Source organism: Hypanus sabinus, chromosome 3 (assembly GCF_030144855.1).
Source record: "Hypanus sabinus isolate sHypSab1 chromosome 3, sHypSab1.hap1, whole genome shotgun sequence".
In the NCBI taxonomy this organism is placed as follows: Eukaryota; Metazoa; Chordata; class Chondrichthyes; order Myliobatiformes; family Dasyatidae; genus Hypanus; species Hypanus sabinus.
Window position 1 is genome coordinate 59,544,308 of NC_082708.1, and position 22,149 is coordinate 59,566,456.

The 22,149-nt window shown below is 40.7% G+C and overlaps 2 protein-coding genes across 2 annotated transcripts in view; both read right to left on the reverse strand.

Moving 5' to 3' along the window:
• eif5b (eukaryotic translation initiation factor 5B) overlaps positions 1-22,149 on the reverse strand; it is a 70,648-nt gene that overhangs the window by 26,459 nt on the left and 22,040 nt on the right. The window contains exons 8-11 of the mRNA XM_059964471.1: positions 19,323-19,412; positions 18,384-18,458; positions 17,806-18,131; positions 16,352-16,459 (exon numbers count right to left, since the gene is read on the reverse strand). Of these exons, the coding sequence (XP_059820454.1) occupies positions 16,352-16,459; positions 17,806-18,131; positions 18,384-18,458; positions 19,323-19,412 (599 nt within the window). The remainder of the gene's footprint in view (positions 1-16,351; positions 16,460-17,805; positions 18,132-18,383; positions 18,459-19,322; positions 19,413-22,149) is intronic.
• On the reverse strand, positions 6,782-16,341 carry LOC132391379 (paraneoplastic antigen Ma1-like). Its single transcript, XM_059964472.1, has 2 exons — positions 15,324-16,341; positions 6,782-9,019 (listed from the first exon to the last, which is right to left on the reverse strand). Exons 1-2 carry the CDS (start codon positions 15,651-15,653, stop codon positions 7,979-7,981), a joined length of 1,371 nt encoding a protein of 456 aa, XP_059820455.1. The 5' UTR covers positions 15,654-16,341; the 3' UTR covers positions 6,782-7,978.

The following is a 22,149-nucleotide window of genomic DNA, read 5'->3' on the forward strand; positions in this document are numbered from 1 at the left end:
TCTGAGACATGCCACTAAAAAAATTGAAAGATACTGGGAAAATTGGACATTTTATTTGAGCCTTAAATGACTTCTTCACTGCACATTTATTTGGTTTGAAGAACTTTGTTTTATTTCTTCTTATGAGGGAACCTGTAGAATGGACTTTAGAGTTATGGATCTTAAGGTCCCCTGAGAATTTGAAGGACAATTATGGACATAAGAGTTTGGTTAACCTAGATACAGCAATGTAACCCATTTTGCAATTCATTTTTTCTATTATAACATATGGATTTTACTTCACCTATGATGACCCTGTCTGTTTTTATCCTGTTTGTTCTGTTATCGGCCAAACGATAAAGTTAAAAAAAAATCTACCAACTTCCCATCCTTCTGCAAGCTCATTACATTTTTGATAACATACAACACTGTAGATACTACAATCTGAAGCAACAATCTGCTGAAAGAATTCAACCAAAATGTCAATAGTTCCTTTCCTCCCACAGCTGCTGCTTGATCCATTCAGTTCTTCCAGCACTTTGTTGCTCCATTACATTTTTGTTTTAACCTGAGTACCTAGTTTTTTTTTGCTTATGTGTAATCTGATAGCTCCAAACTCCACAGTGGACAACAGTAGCGTGCACCATTTTTCTGAATGCATCATTAACATTCAACTTACTGAATAATATTAAAGACAGAAGCACATTAATAAAATCTACTGAATTGTTTTATTAAAAACTACAAGTTTCAAATCGCTTTAGGTAAAATCCATAGAAATATAAATAGAAATCTACAGCGCCAACTCCTATCCTCTCAACATATGTATAATCAAAACCGGAAAACAAATAGGTTTGGAACAGGGTCAAATTACATCACATGAAAATATTGAATAAATGGTCTCCATGTCTTTTCAAATTTAATAGAAGGGTCAAATACAACACTTCTAACTTTCTCCAAATTTAGACATAACATAGTTTGAGAATGCCAATGAAATACGGTAGGGGGATTAATTTCTTTCCAATTCAACAAAACAGATCTTCTGTTGAGAGGATCGGAGTTGGCGACACTGATGATTTTGTATATTTTTTATAGATAAAATACATTATTCATTTTTTTCCTTCCTTTTTTTCTCTTTATTAGTTATTAGGTTGTTAGATTAGTTTTTCTTAGGGTTAAATTTTTTTTTTCTTTTTCTCTTTTCTGTTTTTTTTACATATAATATGATATACCTAGTTTTGCTTTGTTTATATATTTGCATCATTCATGATTTGGGACTTAACTATATTGTAACTATTGCTTGTGTATCCTTTTATGTTCAGTTTAAATATGTAAGTTTGTAATCCCACTATCTCTGTATTAATCTTATCATGTTGATATTATTAATAATAATAAAAAGATTGAAAAAGAAAGAAATCTACAGCGCATTACAGGCCCTTCAGCCCACAATGTTGTATCAACCATGTAACCTACTCCAGAAGCTGCCCAGAAATTCCCTACCACATAGCCATTTAGTTTTCTAAGCTCCATGTACTTATCTTAGAGTTTCTTAAAAGACCTTATTGTATCCACCTCTACCACCTTCGCTGGCAGTGCATTCCACACACCCACCACTCTGTGTGAAAAACTTACCTGACATCCCCCTTGTACCTACTTCCGAGCATCTTAAAACTATGCCCCCTCGTGTTAGCCATTTCAGCCCTGGAATAAAGCTTCTGGCCATCCACATGATCAATGCTTCTCATCATCTAATACACCTCTATCAGGCCACCTCTCATCCTCCGACGCTCCAAGGAGAAAAGGCCAAGCTCACTTAACCTATTCTCATAAAGCATGCTCTCCAATCCAGGCAACATCCTTGTAAATCTCCGCACTCTCTCTCTATAGTACCCACGTCCCTCCTGTAGTGAGGTGACCAGAACTGAACACAGTACTCCAAGTGAGGTCTAACTAAGTCTTATATAGCTGTAAAATTACCTCATAGCCCTTGAACTCTTTGTGGAATATTTATTTTAGAGAGGTGTTTGCTTCATAAATCTACATACATGTAATTTTCATTTTTAAAAAATCAGTAGCTGTTGGTGTGCAACAAGTGCATTAGCACTTGCAGGGCTTAGCAGACACTGATGACAAGAGCAGTAAGACATGGCACACAAGCATTAGCACCAGTGAGGGACACCATAAAACTAACTTGTTGATGTTCATAGTCAATTTAGCTAACTCCAGTTTCCGGTTCCATCTCTGCTTCTTATACTCAAGATTGGTCGCAGCCTCAAATTTTGTGATGACACGTGGTGCACCATTTAGTACTTCTGAATACAGTGCCATTATAAGTGTTCCTTAAAGGTTAATCAACCTAGGCATTTGACTGATTTGTTTTAATGACCTGGTTTCAATTTCACCACAGTCTGTATGGAGTTGGTACATTCTCCCCATGACCGTGTTGGTTTCCTCCAACATTCCAAAGACAGACAGGCTAGTAGGTTAATTGGTCACAAGGGTGTAATTGGGTGGTAAATGTTTGTTGGCCTGAAGAGCTTGTTACCATGTTGTATCTCTAAATAATAAAATAAAATGTATTTCTTCCCCTCCCTTGACATCATCAGCCAATATTTTCTCAAACCCTATTTCCTTCTTTTTAAATTCTCTGCAGTGTATTCCCCTCCACTTTCTATTGTTGAAAACATTTATTTTTATCATATATTTTCATTTCCTGCTTTGTCTTAATTCCAAGGTCCTTAATCATCTACAGTGCTTTAGTTAGGAATACTTTCTAACTTGTCTAAACTAAACAACACCGTGAGCACCGCGACTCACCAAAACAACTGAACCTTCACTTGTGCCGGCCAGATTGAAGCTGTGAGCTCCTCACTGAGTTGTAGTACATTGCAATTCTGCAAACGCATGTAACCCTTACCCACAGGCTGGTATATGTCTAGGGGAAAAAGGAGATCCAGCCACTCTCCAACCCACCTCCCATACACGCAGGTGCTGTGAGAATCGAGTTTATGCCTCGCGCCCGCCAACAGTATCAAACCCACAACAAATACCGTTATGAAATACACTTTAAAGAGTTTACTAAAATTAAAAAAATAGTAGGCAATACAATATTTATATATATATATATATATATATATATACAAGGAAAAAACAAAAGGCGCCAACTTATCAAAGTTCAGTCTGTTTAGTGCACTCGTTGGAGCTCAATCCACGAACCAATCGACCCATCCGGCCGTCGCACCTGGGACCACCCCGGTGGTCTTACGAGCAGTCCAGCACACGTCCACCTTCCTCAGCGTCTTCCTCGGCCTCCCCAAAAAAACCCGCGTAAACCCCTCCCCCAAGTTCCCAGCATCACAAGACACAATGACATTCCCCATTGATTAACAAATGAAGACAACTACCATATCAGCCATTCTAAAGTGAAACAACAGCGAGAGAAACACTTATCCGACAAAGAAACATTCCTACTTGTAACAAACCAACGAGGCCATTTTGAGTAACATACCCAGGACATTGTACATTCTCTCCCCACCAGCAAATGTCATGCCCTCATGGCATTACTAGAAGTCCCCAAAGCTTCTTGCAACACACAAAACCCAACCCATGTGCAGAAAGCAGTGACATAACTACCCAGAGCAGTAGAAATCACACTCGGTTCTCCTGGTACCATATATGTCAACCGTTCCGGGGGGCGCCTAATCCTCTGAGATCTCCAAACCCCTTCTGCCCCACTGGGCTCCCTCGTCACCTGCGAACCCACTGTCTCAGACACCCCAGGTCTACCTGACAGACCCGCACCCCCTTCCTCACAGGGGTCCTCCCTCACCCGAGATCTCTCCGGCTTACGCTCGGGTTCCACCCTCTCTCCCACCAATGTAGGCTGCCTCTCCATCTGACCCTCAAGACCTTCCCTCCTCTCACCCAATTCAGTATGGGAAGGGCCAGGAGCCTCCTCTCCTGGTACTGGAGCACCAGCGAATGGGAACAGGACCCACTCATCTGAGTCGTCCTCCTCTGAATCGGTAGCCATTCCCGGGTGAGGGACCCGTCCCCGCTGTTCAGCAGCGGGCTCTTCCCTTTCTCCGCGCTCTCGCAGAGTCCTTGTACTGGGCGTAACCTCCCACTCGGGCTCCTTATCCACCTGCACCGCTTGACCCAGTGGCAGCAGGTGATTCCTATGGAGTACCTTGATAGGCCCTTTTCCATCCTCGGGTTTCACCCGGTAAACTGGCAGGTTCGGCATCTGGCTCTCTATTACATAGGGGCTGGCCGCCCATCGATCTGCCAACTTGTGCTTACCAGGGAGTCCCAAATTCCGTAAAAGGACCCGGTCGCCCGGTAATAATTGTACAAACTTCACCTTTCGATCATACCGCATCTTATTCCTCTGATTTTGTTTGGTAGCCGCCACCTCGGCCAACTCGTACGCCCGCTGTAACTCCGTCTTCATGTCGGACACGTACTTTAGATGAGACTTCCCGGGAAATTCACCCACTCCACCTCCAAAACACACGTCAATGGGTAACCTCGCTTCCTGCCCGAACATCAGATAATAGGGCGAATACCCTGTAGCATCATTGCGAGTACAATTGTAACAGTGAATCAGTTGTCCAATATGACGACTCCACCTGCTTTTCTGCCCAATCTCCAGCGTCCCGAGCATATCCAACAGGGTCCTGTTAAATCTCTCTGGCTGAGGATCTCCCTGTGGGTGGTAAGGGGTAGTCCTGGATTTCTCAACCCCAAGCATAGTCAGTAATTCCTGGATAAGGCGGCTCTCAAAGTCCCGCCCCGATCACTATGGATTCACCTGGGAAGGCCGTAATGCACAAAGTACTTCTCCCATAACACCTTCGCCACTGTCGTCGCCTTCTGATCCTTGGTGGGAAATGCCTGAGCATAGCGAGTGTAATGATCGGTGATGACTAATACATTCGCGGTGTTGCTGGTGTCAGGCTCAATCGACAGGAAATCCATACATACCAGGTCCAGAGGTCCCGCACTCTGCAAGTGCGACAGTGGAGCCGCCAACGCTGGCAGGGTCTTCCTCTGGATGCAACGACGGCATCCCCTACAGTATTCTTCGACGTCCCCCCTCATCCGGGGCCAGTAGAACCAGTCTTTGAGCAATCCATATGTCTTTTCCACCCCCAAGTGTCCAGAATCATCATGTAAGGCCTGGAGTACAGTCTGGCGATACTCCTCCGGCAGGACCAGTTGCCAACAGCGGGGTTGGTCCGGAGGCATCGTTACCCGGTATAAGATTTTGTTCTTCAACTTCAACCGAGACCACTCCTTCAACAACAGAGGCACGCATGGGTGTTTCGCCTGCTCAGCCAACGCCGCATCCCCCTTCTCGACCGCTCTCCACACTGTGCCAATGCCCGGGTCATTTTGCTGAGCAGTTGCCACTTCCCCCGGACTCAGTTCCGGCAACTGTTTAGTCCCCAGTGCGGTCAGGTCACAGTAAACTAGGGGTATGGCGTCGTCAAAAACCCCCAAATGGTCCACGGCTCGTTCCAGCCTCCCTCTTCCCTCGGCCCTCACAGTGATAGCAAACTGACACATCGCCTTCACTCCAGGGGCAGGGACATTCTCCCACTCCTCGTCCCTCTCCTCCTCCCCCGGCTCCCGACGAGACAATGCATCCGCTTCGACATTCTTGCTTCCAGGGCGGTACCTCAGGCTGAAATCATATACCGACAAGGCCGCCAGCCACCGATGTCCGGTGGCATCCAGCTTCGCCGAAGTCAAAATATAAGTGAGAGGATTGTTATCCGTTCTCACCGCAAACTTGGCTCCGTACAGGTAATCACCTAGCTTGTCCACCACTGCCCACTTCAGCGCCAGGAACTCCAACTTGTGAGTGGGATAGTTTCTCTCCGATGGCGACAAGCTTCGGCTGACAAAGGCTACCGGCCTCAATGCTTTGCCATGCTCCTGGTACAGAACAGTCCCGAGACCCTCTCGGCTGGCATCCGTGTGCAGCACATATGGCTTCTGGGGATCGGCAAAAGCCAACACCGGGGCCTGGGTCAGTGCCCTTTTCAAAGATCGGAACGCCTCTTCACATTGATCATCCCATCTCGAGCCAAAAGGTTCCGCCGGGTTCCAGTATCCTCCAGCATCCTGCCTCTGGTTCCCCGTCCTCTTCTTCCCCACCGGGGGATAGCCACACAACAGCTGAGTCAACGGGTGACACACTTTGGCGTATCCTTTCACAAATCGCCGGTAATACCCACAGAACCCCAAAAATGAGCGCAGAGCACCCACTTTCTGGGGTCTCGGCCAGGTGGTCACAGCCTCTATCTTGGTTGGATCAGTAGCCACTCCCTCTCGCGAAATGATATGGCCAATGTAGTTAACCGACGACTTGCAGAACTGGCATTTGTCCAGGGAAAGCTTCAACCCTTCTTCATTAAGCCGGCCCAACACCTTCAACAGCCTCTCCTCATGTTCCTCCAAAGTCGATCCAAACACTATCAAATCGTCCAGGTACACCAGCACCTCCAACAGATTCATATCCCCCACAGTTCTCTCCATGAGCCTCTGGAAGGTGGCTGGGGCTCCGGATATGCCTTGGGGCATTCGTTCGAACTGAAAGAACCCCAGCGGGCAGATAAAAGCAGTCTTCTCTTTATCGGCCGCACTCATCGGGATCTGGTAATACCCACTTCTTAAATCCAGCACACTGAACCACTTCGCACCGCTCAGGCAGGCCAACGCATCCTCGACTCTAGGGACAGTATATTGATCAGGGACAGTTCGCCGATTCAACGTCCTGTAGTCAACACACATGCGCACTCGCCCATTCTTCTTTCGTGCCACCACTATTGGGGACGCATAAGGACTTTGAGACTCAGCTATGATTCCGGCCTCCTTCAACTTGCACAAGTGCTGTCGCACGTCCTCAACATCTGCCGGAGCCAGCCGCTGGGATCTCTCTCAGAACGGGGTGTCCTCCGTCACCCGGATGGTGTGGCGAGTGCTTTTGGAGCAGCCAACATCAAACTCGCCCCGAGAAAAAAACAGCTTCCATCTTCAGCATCTTCTCCACTAGCCTGCGTTTCCACTCCGGCGACACTGGGGAATCCCCGAAGTTAAAGGCTTCAGCGGTCAGCTCCCTTCGATGCTCCGATCCCTCCCCGTTAGGGGTCCGCACTGGTGCGCTGGACATTACCGTCACCGGGAACAGATGTGCCAGCGGCATTCCCCTCTTAAAGGTGATTTCTCCTGCCGTGGTGTTCCTGACACTTATAGCTATACGCCTCGTATGTACCACCCCTGGTCTCCGCACTTTGGGCCTCACCAGCGCCCCCGCCGGAAATCGTGTCCCCCCTTCAAGATCGTCTGGGGCGTCTACTAACAGGGCTTCTCCCGTCGGCACTCCTGGGAATCTGGGGGTCCCCATCACTAGGGCTACCTCCCCGGGTCGGATCACCTTGGGCCTCGCCTGCGTACACCACACCGTCCCTCGTTTACACTCCGGGTCCAGCCCTTGGGAGGCATCCCCTTCTGCGAACACTGCTCGAAACACTGGATGCACCGAGAGGGTCTCCAGAAAGTCTTCCCCCCCTCTCTCCTTACAAGCTCCCAGGAGCCGTCGCACAACTGGGGAGTTAGTCCCCACCAGGAGGGCAGCACCACCGGTTTCCACTGGGTCAGGACACACCAACACCAACGTCTCAATAGCTTCCGACACTCCCACATCGCCCTCCAAGAACTCCAATCTCACCGATAGGTACCCATCGTACGGGTACACCCCAAATCTGCAGGGCGTCAAATGGGGTTACGGGCAAATGCTTTAGATATTGATTGTAGAAAGACTGGTACAATAAGGTCACCTGCGATCCCGTATCAAGAACGGCTTTTGCGTAAATTCCCTCTATCCGTAGACCCACACTGGCACGGGGTCCTACCAGCCCATCCGGAACAGAGGCGTGGGCACCCGGTGGTCTTCCGGCTGATCTCTGGGAACGTGTTCCTCACTGAGCCTCTCCTAAGTTTCCCCGACACCTCTCCCTTCTTCAGGGGGGCTTGTCCTCCGCGGGACTCCTTGTCTCTCACAATCCCACCTAAAGTGACCCTCCTCTCCACAGCTATAGCACACCCTCGGCCTTCCACAGTCCTGCCTGAAATGCCCCTCTTTCCCACAGTTAAAGCACACACTGCCGGCCGCCCCTCCTCTCCCAGGACGGCTCCTGCTCCCAATCCACTGCACTGATCGCCCCTGAGAGTAGGTACCTCCCCTGTCCCTCCCCTCCAAAGGGGGTTCCCTACTCCCCAGGGGTTTGTCATTCCTCCACTCAGCCACCACTTCCTGTATCGCTGAGGATTGCTCCCGTAGGCCCGTGCCCCTTTTCCGCCCCAACGCTCTCTCTTCCTCTCGCACCTCTCTAATCAGTTGCCCGAAGGATGGAAGGGGACCTTTCCTATAAGCCTGCCAGATAGTCCACGCCACTTTGTCCTCCTCCAGAGAGCCACTGAATAGCTGACTCATCCTCACGCTAGCCACGTCAGTCGCCTTCACTACCCCCCGGCGCCGCAGCCCCGAGAGCATCCCCTCCATCCTAAATATGTACTCGGAGAGCTTTTCCCCTCTCCATTGTTCCAGGCGTTGAAACTCTGCTAAAAGCAGCCAGGGTTCCCCTGACAACCCAAACGCTCCCTCCAAAACTTCTAGGCATTCCTCCACTGAGGCCTCAGGCTTCTCAGCTTTCAACTCCCGGACGATTTTGGCTGCTAAACCCCTCAAACTTCCCACTAATCGCTGCCTCTTCTCCTCCTCTGAGCCTGGCCACTCCTCTAACATCAAAGACGTATGCTCGATCCAGGTCTCATAGTCCACCTCCCCATCCGGAGTAGGCTTGGCTCCGGAGAACACCCCCAGCTTCAGCCATGGCTTCTCAGCCACTCCCACCAGGGAATTAAGTGCGAATGCCAGCTCCGAGGCTTCCACCCTACCTGGGGAGCGGGGCTTAGTCACGACTCCCTCCTCCCACCTTCCTTTACTAGTGCCGGGCACCTCTCTGGGGTCCACCTCTTTCTTTTTCAATCTTTTTATTAAATTTCATATATAAAAAAAACAACACAAAATAATGAATAGATTACAGATTCAATAAACTTGAGATTACATTAGTAATAGGATAATAATATCCTATTAAAACATCCATCAACAAAAGGTGCATAAATCAATCAAGTCTATGTAAATATATATGAAAAACAAAAATAATCGTCGAAAAAAGAGAAAAAAAAAAAAATTGAAATTATATATGAGAAAAAATATATAATGAAAAAAAATACTAAACTAACACTAACATGGGCAATAATAACACTTTATAAATATATAAAGGTGTCAAGAAAAGAACTCCAGAACTCCATACCTGAACAAGTATAAGTAGAGAAAAGGATCTGAAATAAGCCAAATTAATTCATATGAAAGTGTCGAATAAATGGTCCCCAGGTTTCTTCAAATTTAATTGAAGAATCAAAGATAGTGCTTCTGATTTTTTCCAAACTCAAATAAGAAATAGTTTGGGAGAACCACTGAAATGTAGTAGGAGGATTTACTTCTTTCCAGTTTTGTAATATAGACCTTCTGGCAATTAATGTTACAAAGGCAATCATTCGTCTGATTGAAGGGGAAAGTTGATTGCCATCTTCATTTGGTATACCGAAAATTGCAGTAATAAAATGGGGTTGTAAATCGATATTCCATACTGAGGAAATGACATCAAAAATGTCCTTCCAATAGTTATGTAAAGTGGGACATGTCCAAAACATGTGAGTCAATGAAGCCACTTCTAAGTGACATCTGTCACATTGAGGATTGATATGCGAATAAAATCGGGCAAGTTTATCTTTAGACATATAAGCTCTATGTACAATTTTAAATTGTATTAAAGCATGTTTAGCACAAATAGAGGAGGAATTAACCATTTGTAAAATTTTTTCCCATTTATCTGTTGATATATTACATCGAAGTTCTTTTTCCCATTCTTGTCTAATTCTATCCGATATTTCTGGCTGTATCTTCATAATCATGTTATAAATAAAAGCTACTAATCCCTTCTGACAAGGATTAAAAGTAAAAATCAAATCTGAAAAATCCGATGGAGTTGAATTAGGAAAAGATGGAAGAATTTTATGTAAGAAATTTCTAATTTGTAAGTATCTAAAAAAATTAGATTTAGGTAATTCAAATTTGTTGGATAGTTGATCAAAGGACATCAAAGTACCTTCAAAAAAAAGATCACGAAAACATTTTATACCTTTCCTTTTCCATATACTAAAAGCTTGATCTGTCAATGAAGGTTTAAAAAAAAAATTACATAAAATAGGGCTGTCCAAAGCAAAGTTTTTCAGATTAAAGAATTTGCGAAATTGAAACCAAATTCGTAGTGTATGTTTAACAACAGGGTTAGATATCTGTTTATTGAATTTGGCTAAATCAATAGGAAGAAAAGAACCAAGAACGGAAAATATAGAATATCCCTTAACCTCACTACATTCCAAATTTACCCACTGTGGGCACACAGGTGAATCCAAATCTAGTTTCCAGTACATTAGGTTACGAATATTATTCGCCCAATAATAAAATCTAAAGTTAGGTAAAGCTAGACCACCATCTTTTTTAGACTTTTGTAATTGCCTTTTGCTTAACCTAGGATTTTTATTTTGCCAAACAAATGAGGAAATCTTTGAATCAATATTATCAAAAAAAGATTTAGGAATAAAAATTGGTAAAGCTTGGAATAAATATAAAAATTTCGGTAAAATCATCATTTTAATAGCATTAATCCGACCAACTAATGATAAAAATAAGGGAGACCATCTAGTAGTAAGTTGCTGAATTTGATGAAGCATAGGTAAAAAATTCAGTCCAAATAAATCTTTATATTTCTTGGTGATTTTTATACCTAAATAGATAAAGTTATCAGTAACAACTTTAAATGGCATCCTATCACTCAATAAAGTTTGCGCGTTTAAAGGGAATAACTCACTCTTATCTAAGTTTAACTTATAACCAGAAAAACTACCAAATTGAGCCAACAAGGATAAAATAGCAGGAATAGACCTACTAGGATTAGAAATATATAACAACAAATCATCAGCATAAAGCGATAATTTGTATAACTTCTCATTACGGGTAATACCAAAAATATTAGGAGACTCACGAATAGCAATAGCTAAAGGTTCTAATGCAATATTAAATAATAAAGGACTTAAAGGACAACCTTGTCTCGTACCACGAGATAATTGAAAAAAAGAGGATCTATAATTATTTGTAAGAACAGAAGCAACAGGTTTATAATATATTAATTTAATCCATGATATAAAATTAGGACTAAAATTAAAGTTTCTCAATGCATTAAATAAATATGTCCATTCAACTCTATCAAAGGCTTTTTCAGCATCTAGTGAGATAACACATTCTGGGGTTGTAGGTGATGAAGTATAAATTATGTTAATCAATTTTCTAATATTAAAGAAGGAATATCGATTCCTAATAAAACCAGTTTGATCTTCTGAAATAATCTGTGGTAATACCTTTTCTAATCTAATGGCTAAAATTTTTGTAAGAATCTTAGAGTCTACATTTAATAATGATATAGGGCGATAAGATGCACATAAGGTAGGATCTTTATCTTTTTTAAGAATTAGAGAGATAGTAGCTTCATAAAACGATTGAGGTAATCTCTTCTTAACAAACGCATCATTAAAGATTTCACATAGCCAAGGAGAAAGCAATAAAGAAAAAGTTTTAAAAAATTCTACAATAAAACCATCAGGACCAGGAGCTTTCCCTGAATTCATTGATGAGATAGCCTCTCTTATTTCATCCATAGAAATAGGAGCATCAAGCAAGCTACAATCTTCATCTATCAGTTTAGGAATATTCAAATTATTAAAAAAATTATCCATCGTAAACCGGTCACCGTCAAATTCTGATTGATATAAAGATTTATAAAAATCTTGAAAAGTGTTATTGATTTCTTTATAATCAGTAGTTAAATTACCGTCTTGTTTACGAATTTTAATAATTTGTCGCTTAGTCGAAATAGCTTTTAATTGATTAGCTAACAATTTACCAGTTCGATCACTATGAATATAAAATTGAGCCCTAGTCTTAATTAATTGATTCTCAATTGAAGAAGATAATAATAAACTATGTTCCATTTGAAGCTCAACTCTCTTCTTATAAAGTTCTTTGGTAGGAGTAACAGAATAAATCTTATCAATTTCTTTAATTTTATCCACCAATAAAGCTATATCTGAATATCTTTGTTTTCTTTTACCAGCGGAATATGAAATAATTTGTCCACGAATAAAAGCCTTGAAAGAGTCCCAAAGTATTCCTTTATCAATCTCTTCATTATAGTTTGTTGAAAAAAATAAGTCAATTTGTTGTTTTATGAAGGTAATAAATTCTGGATCTTGAAGTAAAGTAGCATTAAGTCTCCAAGATCTAGTATTGATAGAAGAATCCGAAATCTTGATAGATAACTTCAGAGGTGCATGATCCGAAATAGCAATAGAATCGTATTTACAATCAATAACATCTGTTAATAAACGATGATCAATAAGAAAGTAATCAATTCTAGAATAACTATGATATACATGTGAAAAAAAAGAAAATTCTTTACCTTTAGGGTTCAAAAACCGCCATATTTCAGTAATTCCAGAATCAACCATAAAAGAATTAATAAGTAAAGCTGATCTATTCGGAAGAGTTCGAATAGGTTTAGATCTATCCATCGAAGGATTCAAACAACAATTAAAGTCTCCACCCATAATCAACATATATTCATTCAAATTAGGAAGAGAAGTAAATAACCGTTTAAAAAATTCAGGACAATCAAAGTTTGGAGCATAAATATTAACTAAAACAACTTTCCGATTAAAAAGTGAACCAGTTATCAACAAAAATCTACCCTGTGGATCAGAAATAATTTCATAATGTGTAAACGAAATTGAGGCGTCTATAAAAATAGACACACCCCTAATTTTAGCGGTACAATTTGAGTGAAATTGTTGACCTTTCCAGAACCTAAAAAAACGTTGATTATCCTCCCTCCTAATGTGGGTCTCCTGTGCAAAAATAATATTAGCGTTCAATCTATGGAATACTTTAAATATTTTTTTACGTTTAATCGGATGATTTAAACCATTAGTATTCCACGAGATAAAGTTAATAGATTTATCCATCATACCAATATTAATTGTGTGTATCATAAAAGGTTAAAAAAACACATAACCCACAATTTAGGAAGAAGGAAAATTGATTCAGGAGCAACCGGAGATCCTGACACCTCAACAATATTAACAATTTAAAGTCAGCCCATAAACTAAAAGCAAAAAAATAAAAAGCAAAAGCATGAAAAAAGATCCCTCCCCCCTCCCCCCACCCTTTGAAAGAAAGCCAAGCGGCAGGCGCATAAACTAATACTAATATTACCCCCATTTCAAGATGGCAGCTCCATAAGAAAATTTTTTAAGAAAAAACTATATAACACCCCAATTAAAATATAGAGTTGCAAAAAAAAAATATATATATATATATATACCTACATATATATATATATATATATATATATATATACATACACATACACATACACACCCATATCAGACAAATCAAAAAAAAAACTAAAATAGTAAAACCAGAAAGATCATTAATAAAAAAAATGCACATTAAAGTTTAAAAATGTGATACACCTTTAAAAAAGAATTTCCATATTCAGATACAAAGATGACGTTTCACAAGCCAAGACTTATGGGAAGAAGAAACGACATTTTAAGAAAGCCATATTACAAAATATGAATATAAATTCAGCAATCTAATGAGAAAATATAGTAAAAAAAGTTATCAAAATAGCATATTTTTATATAAAAAAAAGATTTAACAGACACTACAACATATTTAAAAAAAAACTAAAGAAAAAGAATTCAAAACCTTTGTTCCATTTCTAAATACAGGCAAGCAAGTAAACGCTTATAAAAAGTAAAGACTTATGGGAAGAAGAAACGACATTTTGAAAAAAATAATTCATTATTACAAAATACAAACGTATATAAAAAAAGGATATTATAAAGATTAAAACAGCATCTATAAGCGATAATAATAGTAAAAAAAAAGACCCAGACCCATAGTTCAAAATAAGAAGTTATAACCCAACTTCCAGGGTTAAAACTTAAAATGAAATAACATCCTCTCTCCAAAAAAAAAATCTTCAATGTAACTCATAGTTCAAGTTGCACTAGAGGATCGATATTCTTCAACAAATTTCTTCGCTTCTTCAGGAGTGATAAAAAAGTGTAGACTGTTGTCGGGCAGCACCATTCTAAGTTTCGCTGGATACATTAAAGCTTGTTTAAAACCAAGCGAATGAATCTCTGCCATCACTGGTTTAAAAGCGATCCTGGCTTTCATAACTTCATACGAATAGTCTTCAACTATTCGAAATGAATAATTTCTGTAGGAGATCATACCTTTTTTACGAGCTAATCGAATTAGAAGCTCTTTCTCACGAAGATAATGAAGGCGAACAATCACCGCTCGTGGTTTATCAGACACAGACGAAAGCCTCACAACTCTATGAGCGCGGTCAATAACAGGTTCATTTTTCAAACCTTCACCACCGAAAATTTCCCACAGTAATTTAGAGAAAAATTCAGTTAAATCACCGGACTCAACTTTTTCGGGAATTCCGATGATGCGCAAATTCTGTCTGCGAGAACGATTTTCAAGATCAGTAATTTTAAACTTGTACTGATCTAAAGTTTTAGCAGTCGACTCTATCTTCTTCTCTAACACTTCAATTGTACGTGCTTTTTCACAAATTGATTGTTCAAGAGTCGCGATCTTATTTCCATGCTGTTGAACCTCTAACGCCTGCGACTGAAACTTAGTTTCAAGCGATTTAACAACTCCTTCAAGATCGGATATTTTCGAAGTAATCCTCCTTTCCAAACTTAACAGTTTACTGTCCAATTTACCTTCTAGTCTGCCTTCCAGAGCCGCAAATTTAGCATCCAGTTTATTGTCCAATTTACTTTCCATAGCCGCAAATCTAACATCCAGTTTAGTGTCCAAAAGACCAACAATTGCGTCGATGGATAAAGGATCCTTAGCCGATTTCTTACTTGTAGCCATTTTAGGTTTGACAAGATTAGATCAACTATTATTTTAGGAAAAAAGGGTCAATCAAAGGTAGCAACTCATATGATTAAGTTCGAAAAGGTCTAATTAAAGGGTGATTATAGTTAAAAAAATAAAGAGCGCCTAAAAGGCAGATGCTTACGTCGCCATCTTGAAACTCCACCCCCCCTCTGGGGTCCACCTCTAGCTCTAGCTCTTCCCCCGATGTCTCCTCAGCCTCAACCTGGTAGGAGTGGAGCCCCCACGGCCCCTCCTCCCCCGGTACACTGACCGTCGCCGGCAGTTCCACCGCCCTGACTTCAGCACTCGTACGAACCAACACCCAGCTAGACTCTACCTCTTTACCACACCGTCTAGCTACCAATTCTACCTGCCCAATACCCTTCACCGAACTTAAACCCCGCACTATCGCGTCTCCCGAAACTCGAACATCCACTCTGCTCACTACGCATGCGTACTGTACTGGTACACCTTCAAACTGGCACCAACGAACAATCTTATCTCTGTCCATCTCCGCTCTGCTGCCTGCGCGATTCCACAGCCCCTGACAATCCAATCCGGGACGAGCACCCCACAAATGTAACCCTTACCCACAGGCTGGTATATGCCTAGGGGAAAAAGGAGATCCAGCCACTCTCCAACCCGCCTCCCGTACACGCAGGTGCTGTGAGAATCGAGTTTATGCCTCGCGCCCGCCAACAGTATCAAACCCACAACAAATACCGTTATGAAATACACTTTAAAGAGTTTACTAAAATTAAAAAAATAGTAGGCAATACAATATTTATATATATATATATATACACAAGGAAAAAACAAAAGGCGCCAACTTATCAAAGTTCAGTCTGTTTAGTGCACTCGTTGGAGCTCAATCCACGAACCAATCGACCCATCCGGCCGTCGCACCTGGGACCACCCCGGTGGTCTTACGAGCAGTCCAGCACACGTCCACCTTCCTCAGCGTCTTCCTCGGCCTCCCCAAAAAAACCCGCGAAAACCCCTCCCCCAAGTTCCCAGCATCACAAGACACAATGACATTCCCCATTGATTAACAAATGAAGACAATTACCATATCAGCCATTCTAAAGTGAAACAACAGCGAGAGAAACACTTATCCGACAAAGAAACATTCCTACTTGTAACAAACCAACGAGGCCATTTTGAGTAACATACCCAGGACATTGTACACGCAGTTTCCATTTTACATACCTTATCCAAAATTTTGGTTTTTCCAGTGTCTACATGTCCAAGAACACAAATAACTGGTGCTCGCAGTTTTTCAGTATTTACATTCAGGGCATTTTCTGCTCTGCGTTTCTGAGAAAGCAAAAAAAAAGGACACTTTCAAATTTGAAATCAAAGAACACAACTGAAAAATCTGGAACATGCACATACAAATACAATTTATTATTCAAATTGCAGAAATACAGAAAACAAGTCACTCTGCAGATGAACTAAAAACATGGCTCATGTACCATAACTATTGCATTTAGTCCATACACAAGGCTATTGACAAGGCCAGTGTTTAATGCCCTTTCCAATCACTCCTGAAGATATGCCATCTTGTAACACAACATCCTATACTTTGAGGATAATCCCTATGTAGCATTATGGGTGTATGAATGGAACGATCACCATGACATATGAATGGAGAGATCCCAAGATACTCACATAGTTAGTCTTTATGCAGCTGGATCAAATAAGTTTCAGATCAATAGATCAGGACATTAAGAATGTAGAATTTGGCAGTGATGAAGTTGATGAATATCAAAGGTAGTGGCAAAACTCTTACTGATGGTCATGGTATTGAATAAAGATCACTGGCCATTTACTAAACCATTCTTAAAAATTGTCCAGGTAGTGCTGCATGCAGACATGGACTTGAATAATGTATTCAATTGCCTTTACTCAATGAATTCAAAACTCTAGCACAAAACCTTAGAACCCGTCTTGAAAATTTCCAACTGATCCAATATCCACACCTCATGAATGGAAGAAATTACAAATTCCCTTGACCGCTATTGTGATAAGTTAATCCTGATATTTCTAAAAATGTGACCATTAATTTAATGGATTAAAACAAAATACTGACAGAATTACAAAATAATGGAAAATGGTCAGTCAGTATCTGTGGAAGGGAAAACAGGTACATTTCAGTTCAAGAATCTTGCACCAAAACTGTTTCAGACTTCTTAGTTTTATTAAATTTAAAGAAAACATTAAAAATTGTTAACCTATACACTAAAATTGTTTAAAATTTCCAGGGAAACGGAAGCCCAAAGCTAGTTTGATCTAGCGTGACTAATATAAATTCCACAACTGAGGAATTTGAATTTGAGAAATACAACTGGAATAGAAAACTAGTTTGAGTAATGATGATGATTAAAACATCTGGTTCACCAATACCCTTTAGAAAATGTGTCATCCTTATACAATCTAATAAAGGCAAGAAGAGACTCACTAATGAAATCCATTTCATATTCTGAAATGTCCTGGGGAGCCTCTTGGTTCAGGGACAGATAAGAATGAAGAATGAATGATCATCTTTCCAGAAGTGTGCTCATCTCATCGAACATAAAACTTGCATGTAGCAATGCATTATAATCCTTACCTGTTCAGAAATGCTATGATTGCTTTGATTTAAAGATTAAGCAGAACGTTACCTCAATACGTCGCTTTGCTTCATCATATATTCGTTCTTCTTTTGTCCGGCCATCGTCTGAATCAGATTCAAGTTCAGAATCTGAGCTAACCTCTTTTGACAGTTTTGGTTTATCATTCTTTACCATCTCAGTTTCTTTACCCACTTTCTGTGATACTGTCCTAGTTTCATCAAAACTTTTCTCTTCCTCTTCAGCCTCACTCTCCTCACTTGCACCATCATCTTCACTCTCTTCTTCCTCTTCATCATCATCCTCCTCCTCTTCATCATCTTCATATTCCTCCACCTCAGCATCTTCTTTTACTTCAATGTGGACTGTTTTCACTTCTAATCAAAAATGTTTCAAAAGTATTAATTAAATTAATAGTATTAACCAAGGAATCCACTTAACTATAAACACGATACCAGACAGATAAGCAATTGGTGGAAAAAAATCTCTAAATTATTGTCAAACACCAGGTATACTTTAAATAAGGTTTTTTTTAAAAGGGAGAAAAAGTATCTATAGCAAAAGATCCAATTGCACTCTGAATTCATTTAAAAACTTTTGGGATGGGAAGAAATGGAGTGGATACATACCTTTTTCATGTTCATGATCACTTGCCATAGCTTCCCAATCATCAAGATCAGCGTCATCTTCTTTTTCCTTGGGTGCTTTGAAAAGGATTTCAAATAGCAATGTGAAAATATTCAACTTTGTAACATGAAGCTTTGCTAAGTAGAATCCCAATCGAAATAAACATGAAGACTTTCACTGTAGGTAAAGGCTGTTATATTAAATCAGCGAAAGTAAAAAGTAAAGAAGCTTATGAACATTCCAAATTCTGCAAGGAATTACATACAATATTTTCTGTAAATGGTAGTGGACAAACTCCACTTGATGTGTTAAGTGTAACACACAAAATGTTGGAGAAGCTCAGCAAGTCAGGGAATATCTATTGAAAGGAGTAACAAGTCAACATTTCAGGCCAGACCATTCATCAGGATTGGAAAGGAAGGGAGAAGCAGCTAGAATAAGAAAGTATGGGGTGGCAAGTAGTACAAACGAGAAGGTGATGGACTTTCAACTGGTTTTCTGTGAAACTTAAGTGACCACATTTTAAAACTTAATTTTCACTTCCATTCATAGATTCTCAAAATAATATATTTATTGAGACAAATTAGCAAAAGGGTACACTATTCATTCAAGTAAATGGTTTTATTTTCTCTGATTTTCTGTCCTTTACATCTATTCCAATCATGTCAATGTTCCAGTAAGTCTTCCTTTTCACTCAACTAACCCATGAAATATGGAGTCAAACTCATCACTATTCTGTCCTGTGTTAACCTAATCCAATAACGATATTGGAGAAATATATAAGCAAAGGGTGTGCTATTTCTACTGTACCCATTTGCTCTTCACTTGACTACGTTGGTATGAAGCAAAGCAAGACACTCATGAGTTCAACGTATTCATAGCAGAAATAAACACAAGAGGCTGCAGCATTTTGCGCAGAAATAATAAATAAAACTACTAACCTATTACAGCTTCTGAAGCTATTTCTGGTGTCTCCGTCACATCTAATTCTTCAACTTCAAGTAGCTGGGTTGGACTGACCTTCAAAGCTTCTGTAATAAGGTGAATATTATATTCTTAGCATGTATTAGGGCCAGATATGTTGCACAAATGAAGACAGATAAATGCAAACGCAGCTGTACCTAACTACATCTCTAGAGCTAGAACTTTTCTATGTCAGTCATCTGATTTGAAGTAACAATGAAGAGATCAAAAAATGAAATATAATTAAAAAATAGCTAAAAATCACTCGTTCTAAATTGTGTCTATATTTTCACGATAACCATTAAAAGGTTTTAAATACAAGTACATAGAAATTGTTACAGAAATAGGAACTAACAACAGACTTAACTTAAAAAAAGCAAAAGACAGATGTCACTTCACTGCTATAAGCCTGAATATAGTTGGCCCTCCTTATCTGCCAGTTCCGCATGCGCAGATTCAACCAACCGTGGTTCGGGAAAACCCGGAAGTTCTCTCTCCAGCATTCATTGTTTGAGCATGTACAGACTTTTCTTTCTTGTCATTATTCCCTAAACAATACAGTATAATAACCATATACATAGCATTTACATTGTATTAGGTACTATAAGTAATTTAAAGATGATTTAAAGTACAGGCAGTCTTTAAGTTGGATTTGTACGTAAATCGGAACAGGTATATCTGGTATTATTTAGCACCAGTTAGTCAAATGTTTGTCATGGTATATATTTTATCTTTCCATGCATATAAAACACTTATTTCAATAATTAAACCACTGCGTTGCTTAGTAATAATTGTAGCTTTCATCAGGGCAAGGCCTTTCACATGCTCTATTATTCTCTCTTAATCCTTTAAAATTGTTCCAATCGTTGATGGACTGTAGCCTAACACTTTTCCAATGACCGGTGGCGGTTCACCTCTTTCTGATCACTTTATTATTTCCACTGTATTTTCAATCGTGATCGTTTTCCGTCAACGGAACAGAAACACTGCTGATTCACCAGCAGCCAAGGCCGGCGGGTCTTGAGCTCCGCTGGGTCCTAAAGTCCACTGCACTGAGACACGTTAAATAAGGGACTTGAGCGTCCGCGTTTTTTGGTATCCACAGGGAGGTCACAGAACCATTCCTCACGAATAAGGAGGGATGACTGTACTCAAGTATCATAAACATCTATACCATAGACCACAAGACTGTAAAACATAAGAGCAGAATTAGGCCATTCAGCCCATTGAGCCTGCCCCACCATTCCTTCATGGCTGATTTATTATCCCTCTCAACCCCATTCTCCTGCCTTCCTCCCATAAACTTTGATGCCCTGATGAATCAAGAACTTATCAACCTTCTATTTAAATATTCTCAATTACTTGGCCTCCTCGGACACCTGTGGCAATGAGTTCCACAGATTCACCACCCTCTGGCTAAAGAAATTCCACTTCATCGGAGTTCTTAAGGAACATCCCTCTATTCTGAGGCTGTGCCTTCAAGTTCTAAACTCCCCCACTATTTGAAACATCCTACTCACATCTACTTATCTAGGCCAGAGGGTTCCCAACCTGGGGTCCACGGATCCCTTGGTTAATGGTACTGGTCCATGGCATAAAAAAGGTTGGGAACCCTCTAGGCAGAAATGACATGAACACAATTTAACCTCAGTCATGCAAATTCAAGCCTCAAAACCAAAGCCTCTGTCTCCCTCTGCAACAGGAACCTCAACTTCCTCACTAGACAACCAGTCAGTGTGGATCTTCTCCTTGCTGACAATTAATGCCAGCACACCTCAAGGATCTTCCTTGAGGCATTGCTCTACACTCATGACTCTGTGGCCAAGGACTGATGACATGATTGTTGTTGGCAGAATCTCAGATGGTGATGAGGAGGCACACAAGAGTGAGATAGATGGTTGGTTGAGTGGTGACTCAACAACCTAGCACTCGATGCCAGCAAGGCCAAGGAATTTATTGGTGACTTAATTGAATTGAATTTTGATTTATTGTCATTTAGAAACCACAACTGCAATGCAGTTAAAAAAAAAGGAACAATGTTCCTCCAGAATGATATCACAAAAGCACACGACAAAACAGACTACACCAGAAAATCCACATAATGTTTGGCAATCCCCAAATCCAGAGTCCGGAAAGGCTGCTGCGTATTAATATCGCACTACCATCTCAGTGCGTTCCCCGGAAAGGAGCTCCAAATCCACCAGACAAAACAAGACTACCCAGACTCACCAAGTCAGGAGACCAACTCTAGCACCCAACAAAGCAAGGGGGAAGACAGGAGAACAAGATCTCATTGAGGGGTCAGCTTTAGAAAGGGTGAGCAACTTCAAGTTCCTGGGCCCAACACATTGTTGTAATCCAAAAAGGTATGCCAGTAGTTTTACTTTGTTAGGAATTTGCAAAGATTTAAAATGTTACCAAGGACTTACAAATTTCTACAAGCGTATGGTGGAGAGTACTATGAGTAATTCCATCAAAGCCTGGTATGGTTGCTCCAATGCACAGAAACACAAGAGACTCAGCCATCTTCATCAGAGGCATAACCTTACCCATCATTGAGGGCATCAATAATAGGCAGTGCCTCAAGTGGTATCCATCACTGAGGACCTTCACCAGCCAGGATATATCCTGTAGTTGTAGTAGACCCACACTCAATGATTCAGATATTGCTTCTTCCCTTTCACCATCAAGTTTCTGAAAGGTCCACCAATTTTACTTTTTTTAATTTAATTTTTGTAATTTAGAGTAATTCTTAGTCTTTGGACTGTACTGCTGCCATAATACAACATACTTAATGTAATCTAA

What these genes read in the sequence shown, in the direction of transcription:
- LOC132391379 (XM_059964472.1), bottom strand. Translation starts at nt 15,653, where the DNA reads ATGGACAGAGATAAGATTGTTCGTTGGTGCCAGTTTGAAGGTGTACCA. An exon ending in GGGAAGAGCTAGAGCTAGAG is followed by an intron (nt 9,020 to 15,323) that starts GTGGACCCCAGA and finishes AAAAAGAAAGAG; the next exon opens with GTGGACCCCAGAGAGGTGCC.